At 37.7% G+C, this 16182-nt stretch overlaps 1 protein-coding gene across 1 annotated transcript; it reads left to right on the top strand.

Moving 5' to 3' along the window:
- Positions 1 to 6149: 6149 nt before the first annotated feature.
- LOC104556372 (collagenase 3-like) lies at positions 6150 to 13849 on the top strand. Its single transcript, XM_010200207.2, is given in 10 exon segments — positions 6150 to 6446; positions 6582 to 6823; positions 7953 to 8101; positions 8193 to 8318; positions 9155 to 9316; positions 9931 to 10048; positions 10622 to 10755; positions 11110 to 11269; positions 11875 to 11978; positions 12577 to 13849. Coding segments are annotated over 10 exon segments (1593 nt in total). The 3' UTR covers positions 12678 to 13849.
- Positions 13850 to 16182: the final 2333 nt, after the last annotated feature.

Genomic DNA, 16182 nt, shown 5'->3' with positions numbered 1-16182 from the left:
GCCAGGGGCTTAAAAATGATATTTCCTTTCCTAAATGTTTATGGTTTTACTCCTAAAACTCCTTACAAATTAAAAAAAAAATTACAGTAAGCTTCACTTAAAGTGTGCTTCTTCCATGCATTTTTGTGAAGGACAAACACCTGTCCTTAGGGTTCATGCTGCTCTCTTTTGAGTAGTTTCAGTACACCTCTTACAATTCATTTGACATTTTTCTGAACTGTTTGTGTACATATATGAGAGACTTTGATAAGAAACCTGGGGTAGACCAGTTGAACATTCCATTAAGTTTTGACTTGGAAAAAAAAAAAAGACATCAGGCATACTGTTGAATTAGGCTGTAGCTTTAATGATTGACGCATCTAGGAAGTGTCAGGTAATACACTATTCAGTACAGATCATTATCTTGTGAGCAGTGGCCAAAACTCTGATGCTGAAGAGAGGATTTCTCTCCCTTCTCAAAAATCCTCATCATTAAGCTGTCTTCTTCTTCCTCTGTGACATTTCTTCTTGCAATACCCAGGATGACAAAGGCTTTCATGGGGTTAGGTATTGGAGCATTGGTTTGAAATGTCTGGATTCTACAACAATAGTGCTTGTTCTAGTTTGTTGTTATTTAAGGAGTATAAAAGATATAATGATCTTCAGTAGTGATCAGTAAAAAAGTGACTCAGAAATTATGAGGAGTCTTCATTACTTCATTACTACTGGTGAATGTGTGAACATACATCAGAGAAAAAAGCTTCTTGTAGTGAGGCAGGGGTCAGTCTATTCTCCCTAGTAACAAACAAGAGGACAATGGCCTCAAGTTGCACCAGAGGAGGTTCAGGCTGGATATGAGGAGGAATTTCATTCCAGAAAGGGTTGTCAGGCATTGGCTGCCAAGGGAGGTGGTGGAGTCACTGTCATTGGAGGTGTTTAAGAGACAGGTGGATGTTGCACTTAGGAAGAAGGTCTAGTGGTTGATAGGGCTGGGACAAAGGCTGGACTTGATCATTTTAAAGGTCTCTTCCAGCTGAAATGATTCTGTCATTCTATGGTATGTGTATATCTGGTAGACTCTTAGCTCCAATTTTTATCAATAATAACTAGTCTGAACCAAAACATCTCAGAGGGCATTACATAACTTTTCATTTCATGTTCCTAAAGGAACTATTTGTTCTTCCTGACGGTGTAGAATCCACAAATTTAAATTTCAAACTCCACCAGGCATTTAACATGCAAAATTTCTGTTTGACTTAAATAAGTTATTTAAATCCTTGTGTGTCCAAGCCTTTAGGAAAAAATGTTGAATTGCTTTATAAATAAATAATAAAATATATTTTCTTCCTAATGCTTTTTTTTTATTACATGTACAATGTACTTTGTCTTTCTATGAACAATATATATCCATTCAAGGTGGGGGTCTTCTGAGAATAAAGTTGCTATAGCATATTACTAAAACAGTAAATTGACATGTTTTGCCGTGATGGAAGAGCTAAAATTAAAATGTTTGAATAACATATTATATGTATTTCTGAGTTGACGTGAGAAATAAAATACATCAAAACATACCAAGATGTTATTATGGATGTCAGAGTTCCACAGCACTATTGGGGTAGCCTTTAAATATGTTTTTGTGAATGTTTGCAAACAGATACAGAAGATATTTACTGCTGATTAGCAGCTCCCAGCGTGGCAGCAGTCCCCAGTCCCCGCCAAGCTGGTGCAGGTGTTATGCTGCAAGCTATCCTGTGCTGGAGACAGGCAGAAAGGTGACTGATCCATGGGGCCATTTATTTATGAATGAGCCAGTGGTCTACAAGTTCTGTGGAGACTCATTCAAACAAGAGCCACAGCTTCTTGGAAACATGTTTATGTTTCTTGCTTTTGTCACTGAACCCTGCTGAACACTTCTGGGCACTGCAGTTGCATCTTCTTGCCAGCAAATGATGCAAGAATGCTGCTGTTCAATGTAAAAAGGAACAGGTTGTTGTAACATCCCTTGCCACCCCAGCTGAAGAGCTCCTTGTGCAAACCATTCTCAGTTGTCTTTGACTCCCTTCTTGTAACAGCTCCCGCAGATGGGGTCTCATCTGGAGAGGCAGAGACAGACTGTGTGTTTTTAACTATTCAGGGTCTCCATTTACCCATCTGTGCAATGAGCCTCAGAATACTGTGCCTCCCAGAGGAAGCTGACCTAGATGTGATGACATAGCACTAGATACTGGAGATTTTCCACTTGAAATACAACTTTTGGTAAGAAACATTAACTAATAGACCCACTGACTTTTGTTTATTTGTCTTAAGTGAAGTGTCTGCTATTTCAGGGTCACACAGCATTCACCATCTTCACTAATGCTATTTTGAGTACCAAACACAGAGTATAAATCAAAACATGACACCTTTCAATTATTTGTGGAATCGAGAAGTATGTTGAAACCATATCATTGACACAATTCTTGTTTTCAAATAATTAGTACCTAAATCCTGCTTTAAGACACTGAATTTCTTCTTGCCACATCTCCCTTCCATCTTTATCCATTTTTCTTTGAGGGGAGAAACCAACGTGATTCTTACAGTCTCTGCTGTGCCTGTGAAAGTTACCATCAGTCCAGCTAACTTTACCCACATCCACAAGATGCCAGAACTGCAGAAAATCTGCAGTGCCTCTTGAAATCTTACTATTCAGCAGTTTTGTGGGTTTAAATGCTTTTAAAATGTGCTTCCTTGTTTTCACTGGGGTCAGCACAAGGTCTACGAACCGCTGCTGACTGCCTGACTGCTTTTCCCTTCATTTACATCTCTTGTCACAGTTTTTAACTCCCTTTTAAAAAACAAACTTAGAAACTTAAACAGTGGCATCACTTGAGCCTGAGCCATAGATTTTATATCTTATGCTTACCTAACACAGGCAGGCTTTGCCATTGTCATTTATTATTACCAACTTTTAAAACTTAATTTGCTTGAGGCTTTAAAGAGTCAATGAGTTAAGGTAAGAGCAACTTCAGAGGTCTACACTTGGTTCCTAGTTCTGCCAAGGCTTTTTGTCTGCCCTTAAAAAAAATCACCCCCTACGTCTGTGATGTTGCTTCAGAAAAAAATGGAATACTGCTCATTTTCATTGGCCTTTTTATGTGCTTGTTTGTACATTTGCCATCACCAGTGCTTGGTCTATGTATGGAGGACATAAAAATTCATACCTCAATAAAGGCATCTAGCCACTGGTGTGATATAAATAGTACTAAAATATGTCAGAAAACATATTGGATTGTGCATATTTACGTGGCATGGGCTTCCAAAGGAATCAACATAATGTACAGAAAACACAATTCAGCCATAGCCCACTCTCAGATGGCTCATTACACACAGTCTTTCAGAAATCAGTTTCTGGTTTAGCATTTTTATTTACTCCCTGAGACAAAATAGTCACAGATTCCATGCCTTTTTTGTCTTTTGTTTTTCTACTCACTTGCAGAACCTGTCCCAAATGGACTGTCTCTTCACCTGTTCATTTCATTGTCTTATAAAGGCAAAAGATCCAGCTTTATGCATCTTTTCTTCCACTAATGTAATAAGAGAAGATGTTTTCAGAAAAGCTGCCTGGTTTAATTGTGCTATGATTACTTTCTCCATTTTTTTCAGATATTCCTTGGAAATGCCTTGTGATGGCTCTATCAAGAGTACTGAAGGCAAAGTTTTGGACAGAGTTTTCGTCATGAACTTCGAATGATTTCAGAGCATCTGCCTAAAAAAACCCACAGAGTAGAAAGCAAAAAGTTATTCTTCCCTACCTAATCTATCATTCTCTTCATGCAAGACAACTCTTTTTACTACTTCTTTGACTACCACTGCTTAAAGGTTTTGAAGAACAGGGCTCCACACCTCTTTGGAGTATCATTTGATAGACTAACAGTGTTCTTTAATTTTACTCTTGTGCCTAGATAAATGGGTTTTTTTTAATGTTCTGCACTTATATGATTCAAATATTGTCTCTGAATGCTTGGTTTCACCTTTAATTACCAGTTAGATAAACTAACAGGCTGTCCAGAGGGGTTGTGGAGGCTCCTTCCTTGGAGGTCTTCAAGACCTGCCTGGACATGTTCCTATGCGACCTGATCTAGGTGGACCTGCTTCTGCAGGGGGGTTGGACCAGGTGATCCCTAAAGGTTCCTTCCAACCCCTACTATTCTATGATTCTATGATTCTGTATTTATTCAGGCAACCCTGAAACCACTTAGGAATAAGTTAGGATCATTCCCTCATAAAGTGTGATGGACCGATCATCTTTTTGCAGCAAAAGTTGGTTAGGAAATTAATTCTCCTATTTAAGAAGCAAAGATTCCAACATCAGAGCTTAAAAAATGTAATGGTACAAGGGCTTGACAAAGAATAAGAAACTTTCTGTCCAGCAAAGGGCAGCAATTTAACAAATGGTGGTATACAGTTATTCTCCCTGTACAAGGAAGCTTATTTCAGAGAATTTGGAATTCACAGGAATGTGAAATTTTAAGCTACTCATTTTACTCATAGATTTCTGAGCTATGTCTGTTACTGCTCTGCAGTTTAGTGATGCTCACAGCTTCATGGTATTCCTGACAGCCACAAAAACTGTGGCAAGGCAGTACCACACAAATGTCCACACAAAGCAAGTAAAACTGACTCTAAACTCTGCTTATCACCTAACCAAGTACCCCACAACTAATGCAAGCAGTGCTGCAAATATCAATACAGAAACGTTGGAAGAAATCAGACATAAACGTAATCTGGCAGTCTGCATTAGCAAGGAGTGCAGCACAGATGGAACATCAGCAACGTAGATCCAGTGCTTGAACTAAAGCACTTCAGGCGAAAGCCTTTCTTAAGAATTTGGGATATTTAACAGTCTTTATGCCACCATTGCTGAACAAAGAATTCTCAGTGCTGGTCATGGACAGTGTAAAGGAGAATACACAAATTGAAGAGATGATCTCTTTCCCTAACTGGTGTAGCCATATTTAGCATTGGCTGAGATGGGCAGCAAGGTAGAAATAGCTTATGTAAGAAAAACCCCTCAGCTTTCTTTACTTTTACTGTTTACCATCATGTGGGCTAATATTGAGTAATAAATTGAGCTTTGACTGATTCACTTTCACTTATATTTGTCCTTTTAATGTTTTGTCAACAAGGCAACATCCATGGCAGAGTACTATATTCCAGAAAGTGTGTATCAGTGTCTAACAAACAGCTAAGCTTTTTCACACAGGAATAGTCTTCATGAAAGAAGAAGGTGGACTCAGTAGAAACAGCATCTCCCCTTTGACCCACAATTGTGGGCATGTGATATAAGTCTTAACAGCAGCCGAGGTTGGAGTGACCCTGGAGAGACAGAAATCCTCTTTAAGATTTAAAGTATGATAATGCCCACACCTGTTATAATGCCAAATTTATCCTATTATCCACCTCATAAGTCAAAATTACATATTTCTGTCATTATAGACACACAGATTCATTTCCTACCTGTAGCTGGCAGATTGCTTGTCTTAGAGTAGTAACTATCTCATTGATCTATGGCTGTGCTACACCTATAAAGCAAATTAAATTCATGGTTTTTTGAGGAAGATAAATCTTTTGAACTAGTCTCTAGTCACTTAGCTTACTACTAACAAAAACCATTTTTAAATATTGAAAGATGTTTCCAGATATTCAACAATCCTGTTTTTCAGTACTTCTCAAGGAGTAAATTGTTCTGTAGGAAGTTGCTTTAAGGATCTCTGAAGTAAATTTTGTGTTAATGCTTTATCTATATTTCTTTACATACAGAAGGAAAAGTAAAATCCTATTGTATACTCTCTAGTGTTGTTTCTTATCAGTCAAGACATTTATTAACAATTGAAGTGTGTATGATCTACATGATCTATTCCAACTGTCAAAAATTGCTGCTAAACTAGTGTAACTACTGGTAAGTGTCACAAATTTAAAAATCTTGAAGCTTGTTATATATTTTTACTAACAAATAGTAGAAAGGCAATTGTTCTAGCAAAGTTGTTACAAAGTTATTGCTAGTGTAAGTTATTGCAAAATAATCAAAAAGTACGGTTTGAGTCTGCCCTTTTCTTCCCACAACCTATGTCAATATTCAGAGACCATGTTTATATGAGGATACAGTTTCAGAGTCCTCAGTGGGACAACAGATGCCTAAACCACAGTGTTGGGGAGGAGAGGAAAAGTAGCCATCTAAGCATGTTTACTTTCAGCAACAAGGAAGTTCTAATTTGTCCGTAAGTGGTGACTCACTGGGTTGAGACTATAAAAGTAAAGGTAACTCCTCTCTAAAACATCAGGATTTCAGACTTCACAAATCCAACATGATACAATCAAGCCTTTCAGCTGTCTTCTTTTTCTTGTTGGGTTTGTCCTTTTGCCTGACAATCCCTATTCCCCTTGAAGATAGCCATGAATTCACAGAGAAAGACCTTCAGTTTGCAGAGGTAAAGTATACAATAATTCATTTGCTTGTTTTATACATAGTAATTTGTGTAGGTACAACTGTGTTTTATAAATAGTAATTTATGTAGTTACAACTGTGTGAAAATGAGACTTAGTACATTTTTTCCCCTTCTTAGCGCTACCTCAGGACTCACTATGATCTCCGTCCGAATCCAGCTGGCATAATGAGGAAGAGTGCCAACACAGTGGCATCTAAACTTCGGGAAATGCAAGCTTTTTTTGGCTTGGAGGTGACAGGCAAATTAGATGAAGAAACATATGAGCTGATGCAGAAACCGAGATGTGGTGTCCCGGATGTGGGGGAATATAACTTTTTCCCTAGAAAACTCAAATGGTCAAAAACTAATCTGACATACAGGTAAATGCATGACATTTTGAGTGTTATTGCAGTTACTTGCTTCTTTCCAGGTACATTGTTTGATAGGGTTCTCAGTATATGAGGTCGATGGTAGAGGGATGCATTTGAGTTTGACAAAACTGATGTTGCAGTTTAAAATCCTTACAGCCTTCCTTTTGGAAAGGTCCTCCAACCCAGCTTACAGCTCAAGGAAATGAGTACAACTCCTCCAGTCGTGCTTTGTCATGGAGGAAAGCTGTTGTGGTGTAAGCTGGTAACTCCTCATCTGGCCTCCATGTAGACACTCTGGGCACATTAGTGGTGCTGAATGAAAGAGGGGTAATGACTAAAACCATGCACCTCACCACTGATTCTCACAGTACTTAATCTCAAGATCACTCCTTAACTCTGTTTAGGACCTGGTTAGGCACTGCTTCACATAGGTATTGTCCTGGACAAAGCAGTGTAGGTGCAAACTGACCTGTGCAATGTGACTGTCAGAGCAGGGACTGAGCCCTGTCCCTCTCCCATGTCACAGCCCAGATGAACTCATCTATGGTTGTTCAGACAAACCTCTGCACCACAACCTCAGAAAGGTGGCTTTGGGAAGCTGTGATATTGAAAGCTCACATGGTAGCTCCTTGGTTGTGAATGGGAGTTTTGACCAGCTGCAAACAAAGTTTCTTTAGCAGATTCCAAATACAAAATTTCTGAACTCTCTTAGTTCAGTATCTGGTGATAAATATTACTTGGATATGGATGAATCTAGCCTATAAAATCTGTTTGGATCATGCTTTGCTCCTGCAGGAAGTGAAGATCATGAGACACTTTATATGGCGTAGAAAAAAAGTTTGAAGTTCTTGATATGATTTGGCTTAATACAGAATACATCTATCATTTTCTGTAACTTCTGGTGCATGTAAAACCAATTACAGAAAGCTGTTGGATCATTTCAGATGTCTCTGAATGAATTTGATTAAACTACAAATGGTTGAATACCGTATGCAGCTGCTGAGCTCTTTGTTTTTAGATGATAACGTAGGGAGGAAAAAAGCAAAAAATTTTAATGAGGTGTACAGTCAGATAAAAATGTATTACACAGTTTCTTAAATTCACACAATCTAACTGGAGCTATTAATCTGTTTGATAGAATTATGAATTACACTTCAGATCTGAGACGTGCTGAAGTAGACAGAGCTTTCAAAAAGGCATTCAAAGTTTGGTCTGATGTGACACCACTCAACTTCACCAGAATACGAAGTGGCATAGCTGATATAATGATCTCCTTTGGCACTAAAGGTAACACAGAACCAAATATTTTTACTTCATAGTTATATTGGTGCAAATAAAATGAAAAAAATATGTAATTGGTTTGAATGTTGTCTTATAGAACATGGTGACTTTTACCCCTTTGATGGGCCCTCTGGATTACTGGCTCATGCTTTTCCTCCGGGTCCAGACTATGGAGGAGATGCCCATTTTGATGATGATGAAACTTGGTCTGATGATTCTAGAGGTAACAGAATTTTCTGAAATTATTTGAAATGGTGATAGATGGATAATTTTGTCCTGATTGATAACTGTAAACAGTTTGGTTTACCTGTTTACTTGTTCATTAATCATGATGTTCACTGTCAGCTCATAGGAATCTGGGTTTAACCTCCAATTCTAAATGGAAGTGTAACATATGCCTAGCATAAATTTTAAAATATACACCTCCTAAGCAAGTACTTAAAAAATGCAACAAACAAGGCATTTTGTCACTTTGGCATTTCTCTGAGCTCAAGGGCAGCTGGTTCTGATCACAGTCTGATGGGATGTTTAGTATAAGTGTATGCATTTGCATACACTTAGCTGCAGATTGTGTACTTGCATTACATTTGAAAAGTCTTCACCTTGCCATTTTCAAGGCAAAGCTTTAACAGAACTGTGTTATTTCACCTTCCTGGCATTAAAGCTAATTTCTGTAATACTGAAAACAATATGGACTCTCTACTGGAGGTGAATTCCTGATAAAAAATGTTCTTGATTTGAGCAGGGCAAAGACTTAACCCACCCTAGAGCTTTCATTGTTGCTAAGAAATGTCAAGAAAGCTAGATCTGTCTACAGAACAACATTGTCAAACAAAATCTATGTTGAACACCAACTATGAGATGCTCAATTGATTAGGCCTAAAGAAAACACATGGTAGTTTGAAGAAGACGAGCAGTTATAGATCATTTTTCCATTTACTCAATTATCTCCTTCATTGTCCAATATGTTAAAATACAGTATTACGGTTACTTACTAGTCTGAGTCCACATTGGTGATATGAGGAGTTATACATTTACTTTCACTGTGGTTTATTATAGGGTACAACTTGTTTCTTGTTGCTGCCCATGAATTTGGTCATTCATTGGGACTTGAACACTCTAGAGACCCTGGAGCTCTGATGTTTCCAATTTACACATACACTGGAAAAACTGGTTTTGTACTTCCTGATGATGATGTGCAAGGAATCCAAGAGCTCTATGGTAAGTCTGTAACATGCAATATATATTTCCCATGTCATTATAACCTGTTACAGATGCTCCACACATTTACTAAAGACCCGTACATGTTCCATAGCAGCTATCATAACTATTAAGACCGATTCATTAGATTCTTGGCAACCAGACTTCAAGAGCTGAAGATGCTTAGATGTAATAGTTCAAAGGGAAAAAATACAGAAAAAGGAAGTAACAGTGATAAGGACAGTTGGTCATTGTGCTATCTCCTTAAGTGGTGGGCAGCGGGGGGAAACGTCTTTCTACTTTTTTGACCTGCCTCAAAAGAGTAGGTAAAAAAAGTATAGTGAGAAATAGAAGTATCTGTTTCATCATGTAACTAATAAAACTTTTGTGGGATATTCAAAACCTGGGATAGAGAAAGCTGGTCCATTTAATATCTTCACTGCACAGCTGAACTGCAAAGTCCATGAACATATTTGGCTAAAGCAGAGAAAGAGAGAGCAGACTTGCCCCAGTACAAATGGTTTGCCTGTTATCCTTCTATTCATCATGCTGTTTGAGATCTCTTCCATTCAAATATCATGACTACAAAGAGGAAATGAATATTGTCAAACTTAAATCATACTACATGATTCCAGGTGCTGGAGACAAAGATCCCAACCCAAAACATCCCAAAACACCAGAGAAATGTGATATAAATTTATCACTTGATGCAATAACAGAACTTCGTGGAGAAATGTTGGTCTTCAAGGACAGGTAAAGAATCTACCATATCATGGGTAGTGGGTACTGAATAAAATTTGATCAAGTGAAAACAGCATTTCAGTTTTTTACTAAAGATTTGAGTATACATAAAAAAATCATAGATCAAGATAAGAAACTGTGGCATGTCTCTTTTTAGGCAGGATTTATAATACAATTACAGACTTAACTTCTGAGTAACATGAAGACGATATGGTTGGAGACTGACAGTGTTTGTACACATTTTTAGTTTCACAGGACTTTCATCAACATGTACAAATCTACTAACATTTATTTCAATAAAGTAATGTAATTTGCAGAAGCTTAACGTGAGACAACAGTTATTTACCCTAAATGAAAAAAAGATTCAGGTTTTGTTGTTTGAGATGTTCACCGTGTGAGTGGCAGAAATGGTCTGCCACCAGATGACTGTGAGGAATGCAAAGGTCTAAAATATCATCCTTTGAAAAGTCTATGTTATGGAAAAAATTAATTCTCCACAATTAATTTTTAGTGTAGTACACCAAAGATACTACTATTCTGTAATATGACAGGAAACAAGAAATATCTTTTCTTTTTCTGAACTAGATTTTTCTGGCGACTGCATCCTCAGATGGTTGAGGCAGAACTGGTGTTACTTAAGTCCTTTTGGCCAGAGCTCCCAAATAAAATTGATGCAGCTTATGAAAACCCCATCAAAGATCTTGTATTCATGTTTAAGGGTAAGTTTTCAGTGTTGTTGTTGGCAGAAAAATACACATATTTAGTCAAGTTCAGTAAGTAATGTAAAGGTAATCAATAGAAGAATAAAACATCCTGTCCTCTTAGCTCAAAACCCAAACCCTGTTGGTTTCATCCTGTGCAAATCTATACAATTTTCAGTGTGTTAGGAGATGTACAAATAAACTCAGACATCTAGGATCTCAGTTAGCATAAAGAGTTTAATACCTGCTGAGTCTGTGACCTGAGAGTCTATTAGTTGTATGAAAATAGGGATCATGGCATTCTCATTTTATTCTTCTCTCAAAGCTGAGCCTTTACCAATGAGTCATTAACAATCATGTTCCTATTTTCAGGAAAGAAGGTCTGGGCTTTGAATGGCTATGACATAGTTGAAGACTTTCCAAAAAAGATATATGAAATGGGATTCCCAAAAGAAATGAAAAGAATAGATGCAGCTGTCCATATTAAAGACACTGGCAAGACTCTCTTTTTTACTGGAAATAAGTACTGGAGGTAAGCTGAACACAGATTTATGTGTCACTAGTCATAATCTGTCCAGAAGTATCAGGTTGTTTCAAACAGGGCACTTGATTGTGACTTACCTGTTTCCAGTTTGTGGTTTTCATTGGTGCTGTAGCTGTGTAGAAAAAAAAGGTGTATGCAAGACTTCAGTAAATATATAGGCACAGTCTTTGAAAGCTGGAAAAGGGAAAGAAAAGAAAGGAGAGTAAAGAGCCCTAATCCAGGAGAGTCAGTAATATGGTCATGTCTCCTGGATGTGCTTGCTTCCTTGGGTTGCTTTTGTGTGACAAAAAATTATACCAGTGCTATGAGAGTATGAAATCAATCCCATCTAGGACAGCTGTTTCTGTCCTAGGAGTGGGGCTTACAACTAGGTGTGCTGCACAATTAAAACATTTAACATGGACTTTATAAATCAATTCTGAAAATGTAGTTTTATTAGTTTGGTGGAAACCCTGGTTATCGCCTTGAATTTTGTTATTGCATTAGACATAAAGTACCCAGAGACTGTGGGCTACTTCTGATGTGGGTAACAGACCAAGCTCCCTATCTGTTGGAATCCTCTGAATTTTTATTTTCTTTTGTATTTAATGCAGTTATGATGAAGAGGAGGAGGTTATGGAAGAAGGTTACCCCAGGCTGATAGAGGAAGAATTTGCAGGAATTGGTGATAGGGTGGATGCAGTCTATTACAGGAATGGTATGTAATTTGATAATGAAACTTTACTACAATTAGTTTTCATTGCAAATTGGGAACAATGTCCTTTGGGAAATTCTGCCATTTGCAATTTTAATTTTTTTACATCAACACTTTTATTTTCCGATGAATTGCGTTTCTGCTCCAAACTGCCCTTTGGCCAAGATGCTTTTATAGACTGTGCACATACATACTTGAGGAGCTGAAAAAGACCTGGGTCCTTGCTTAGGGAACCTAAAGTGTTATGCTTAACACATAAGTTCCTGCAAACAAAGCTCATTCCAATCCAGCTCTTTAAGGAATTTCCAAGCTGAAGTACTAAACATTAAAAGACAAACACTGTGTTTTCCTAAGCAAATGCTGTACAGTAACAAAATGCAGAAGTTGACACTAGATTAAAATATTGGTCATTTTAAAACACCTATTCATGTCTGGCAAATGGAATGAGGACCTTTGAAAATTTTGCTCAGCATTCTAAATACTGAAGTACTGCATTTATTGAAAATGAAAGCAAGCAGTATATATTGTACTTGAAGGATCATTTTAATTTGACAGCAGTTTTCCCACAGTTAGTTCATTTGAAAATTCTCTGGTTTTTTAGGTTATCTCTACTTCTTCAATGGACCACTGCAGTTTGAATACAGCATCTGGAGCAAAAGAATTGTCCGTGTCCTGCATACCAACTCCATATTTTGGTGCTAATTACAGCTCAGTGCCATGTCATAGGCTGCAGAGCAGCCTGTAGTCCATGGAAATAATAATAGGGGCATATAGAGTTACTAGAGGACCATAAGGTTGTGAACACTGACTACCTACCACCAAATGTATATGTATATATGGAACTATATGGCTGCATGTCAGTCTGGAACTAAATTAAGTTAATAGGAAAGAAGGAAATAAATTATTAGCATTTCAAGGGGCATTACACCATTTAATGTTTGTCTAGTATTAAAGTACGATGCTGGATACATCCTATATGATCATGAGCACTATTAATTCCCAGTAACTTGAGCATGTCTAGCATCTTTCAAGGGTGTCCTAGCGTGTCCCAGGAAACAGGTCTGATATACCCAGGAGGGTTTTTAAATGAACCCTTCAGCTCTTTGTGAAATTCCTCTAAGGCACTGGGAATTCAGATGTGTAATGAATGAGTCAGGACTGCACGGTGGCTCCCTGAGCAGGGTAACACCAAGACTGCAACACTGAAATTAGAGAATTCAGAGATATTTGAAGGTATCCCCATTTGAATGGGAATATCCCTCTGGAAATGGATGCCTATGTCATCTTTGTCACAATCAGGAGATATAGAAACAGTATGATGTAATTTCAAAGCAGACAGAAAAGCAGGAAAAGGGAAAAGTATTCCATGCAGAAATGATCAGCCTGTATGGTATTGGGGAAACCAGACAGAAGTAGCAACAACAGGAGAGTAACACAGGTTGAAATCTTGCATGAAGCTACTTGAACCTTCCATGAACAGTCTATTTTCAGCTTGTGTAAAATGAAGTAGATCAACTGACATTTATAGAGATAATGCCTAGCTGTGCCAGCAGAGAATCTGTACATCCACAACAAAGTATTCAAAATAATATCATTTTTTTCATGTTGGTCACTCTTTTAATACCTGTATCATTTTTTTCAGTACCATGTCATTTTTGGGTTTTTCTTTTAAGCAACACAAATTATATGGGACTGTAATTACCTTTCAGTTAAAAAAAATATAATAATCTGGAGGGATAAAATGATATTGTGAAATTACTGAAATTCCAACTTCCTATGCTGCAAGTCATAAAAGCAAGACAGAAAAGTCAAAAGAAAACAGGAATCTTAACCTGTCCATTTTATTCATTAAAAGTTTTAACTTTGTTTAAAAATCTGGTTTGCTTCTTCTTTCCCTTGAGTAAATTAATTTTATAGAAAAGAGAGGAGAGACAGAACAAGAAGAAAAAGGAAAGTCCTCTCAAATCTGAAGAATAAAAACTAGATTTTAATCAGTTCTTATCATTACAGAAAGTATGAGAAATTAGTAAGAAATACTGTGAAAATCAGATCCACATTAATTTGAATGCTAAACAGTATTAAGCAATTGAAACTACATTGTCTAGTTCTGACTCCTCAAAACCAATCCCTAAGTCAATCAACCAGCCAGGCCTGCCAACCAAAGCCCATTGGCAATGAGCACCTTTAAACAGGCATAAATAGCCAGGCTTACTCACCAATGGGGTAAGTGAGTTTGATTCTGCAACTTACACAGCATAAATGGGCAGTGAAGATAACCAGACAGATTTAGTGGCCTCTTCTGACTGTAAAACTGTGAGTTAATGAATTCCACACATTAATATGCTTAAAATAAATGCAAAGAAATAGCGCTGGGAAAGAAAACCCCAAACCAAACCTATAAAAATAGAAAGACTTCAAAGTGGACTCAAATCAAATTTCTGTTGTAATATTGATAAACCTGTTAGGGAAAATGTGAGTACAATTCTCTGTGCATAATAAACAGAAGTTGATCTATTTCTATTTAAAAATCATTTTTTACATACATGATGTGCCTGAAAAAGTAATTATTGACATTGGGCTCCAGTTTAGCTTAATCACTCTGTATTCTGGACATGTAATGCTAATCCTCCTTATTCTCAGTATAAAGACCTGGTGGAAAACTGTGTCAAAATACTAAAGAGTCTTCCACAGAGACCGGTTGTGGAGTATGAGTTCTCTGGTCTGACCCAAGTCTCAGTGCTCAGAGCAGAGAAGGAAAAAGGTGGACAGGGAAGGAAGTAGATGTTAATGAATTTCTTTCACATATAATTTCTGTTAACGTTGAACATTTGGCAGGGGAAAGAGGTACTGCATAGGAAGCATGATCATATCCAGCTGCTCCCCAGCCCAAACAGTTAGATTCCTGTTTGCCACTTGGCTGACTGGAACCAGCCTTCGGCATAAATCCAAGCACAGCTCCAGCTCATGTGTCTGCACCCCCAGCGAGAGACGTGTGCTGCGCTGCGGTTAGCTCTGCCTCGGCTGAGAAAGTACCAGGCTCTTAGTTCCTGGCATTTTGTTAAGAAAAAATGGAAACCAAAAGTGCTTGTGCTGTGCAAGTGAAAGGCTGAGATCAGAACCGGAGAGGCTTTGATGATGTCGTTAGCCAGGAAGGAAAATTCTCCACACGAACTTGCTTATGAGAATAACATTGCACAAGTGCCTGGTGGGGACTCATAGGGGATATCACCCAAGACCATCAAGCATTGAAAAGGAATGAGTCTTTTTCTTGAGATAGAGACTGAATTGGCAGCATTCCTTAAGATGTTGCCAGGAAAGGACCACAAGAGACTGAAACAGCTCTGTCCCAGGATGAAATACAAGCAGAACTAATAACATCCCACCAGGCTACAGGTTTTTCTGTGAAACTACACAAATCCACTAATAGTACATAACTTGATGATCTTTAGAGGTCCCTTCCAACCCTTAAGATTCTGTGATTCTGTGATTAATGTCTTTTATATTCATTTTCTTCTCTTCTAAGAATGATCATCTGGAAGAGGAGAAAGTATAAGGCAGGAAAAGGAATCTGTCAGATGCTCCTAAGGACTAGTTTCCATGCTGGTTACATGCTTCTGAACAAGTGAGACTTAGAGAATGCAAATATCTATTCCAGGAGAGAAAGAAGTGAGCAAACAACACTCTCCAAAGTGAGAAGCTAGACAGCTGTCCTCTAAATTAATATACTGGAAAAGCAACAAACAGTGTAAGAGATACTTTGAGCTACCTGAGATTTACTATTAGCTGAGAAACTGAAGAAGGAATTCAATCTTATCATATAAACACTTTTTTTTTTAGCATAATCTCCAGAAACCTTCTCTGAGGACACTAGATGGCAGTGACAGCTTTGCTCCTTAGCTGAAATCGGGACAAGGATCTGCAAAGAACTGAAATTATATCATTGGTGAGGCTGCTGCAGCTAACTATAGCAAATCCTTACATTTGGTGAAGCTATAAAATCCCTCAACACTAATAAGTAGAATTTAATGATTAAATTCTGTTGAAATGAAGATGTCTGAGTAACTAGTTAGGATATTAAAATGTTTAGCCAACTTCTGTATACATTCACTGTCAAGGCCCCTAAGTGCAGTACACTTAAAACAGTACACTCTGAATAGTCCTAGGAATAATGCAGTCCCTCAGTTTAACTTCATTCACTGGAAAACTA

This window comes from Colius striatus, chromosome 1, assembly GCF_028858725.1.
Source record: "Colius striatus isolate bColStr4 chromosome 1, bColStr4.1.hap1, whole genome shotgun sequence".
In the NCBI taxonomy this organism is placed as follows: domain Eukaryota; kingdom Metazoa; phylum Chordata; class Aves; order Coliiformes; family Coliidae; genus Colius; species Colius striatus.
The sequence above is the reverse complement of the archived record's forward strand: the minus strand, read 5'-3'. Positions and strand labels throughout refer to the sequence as shown.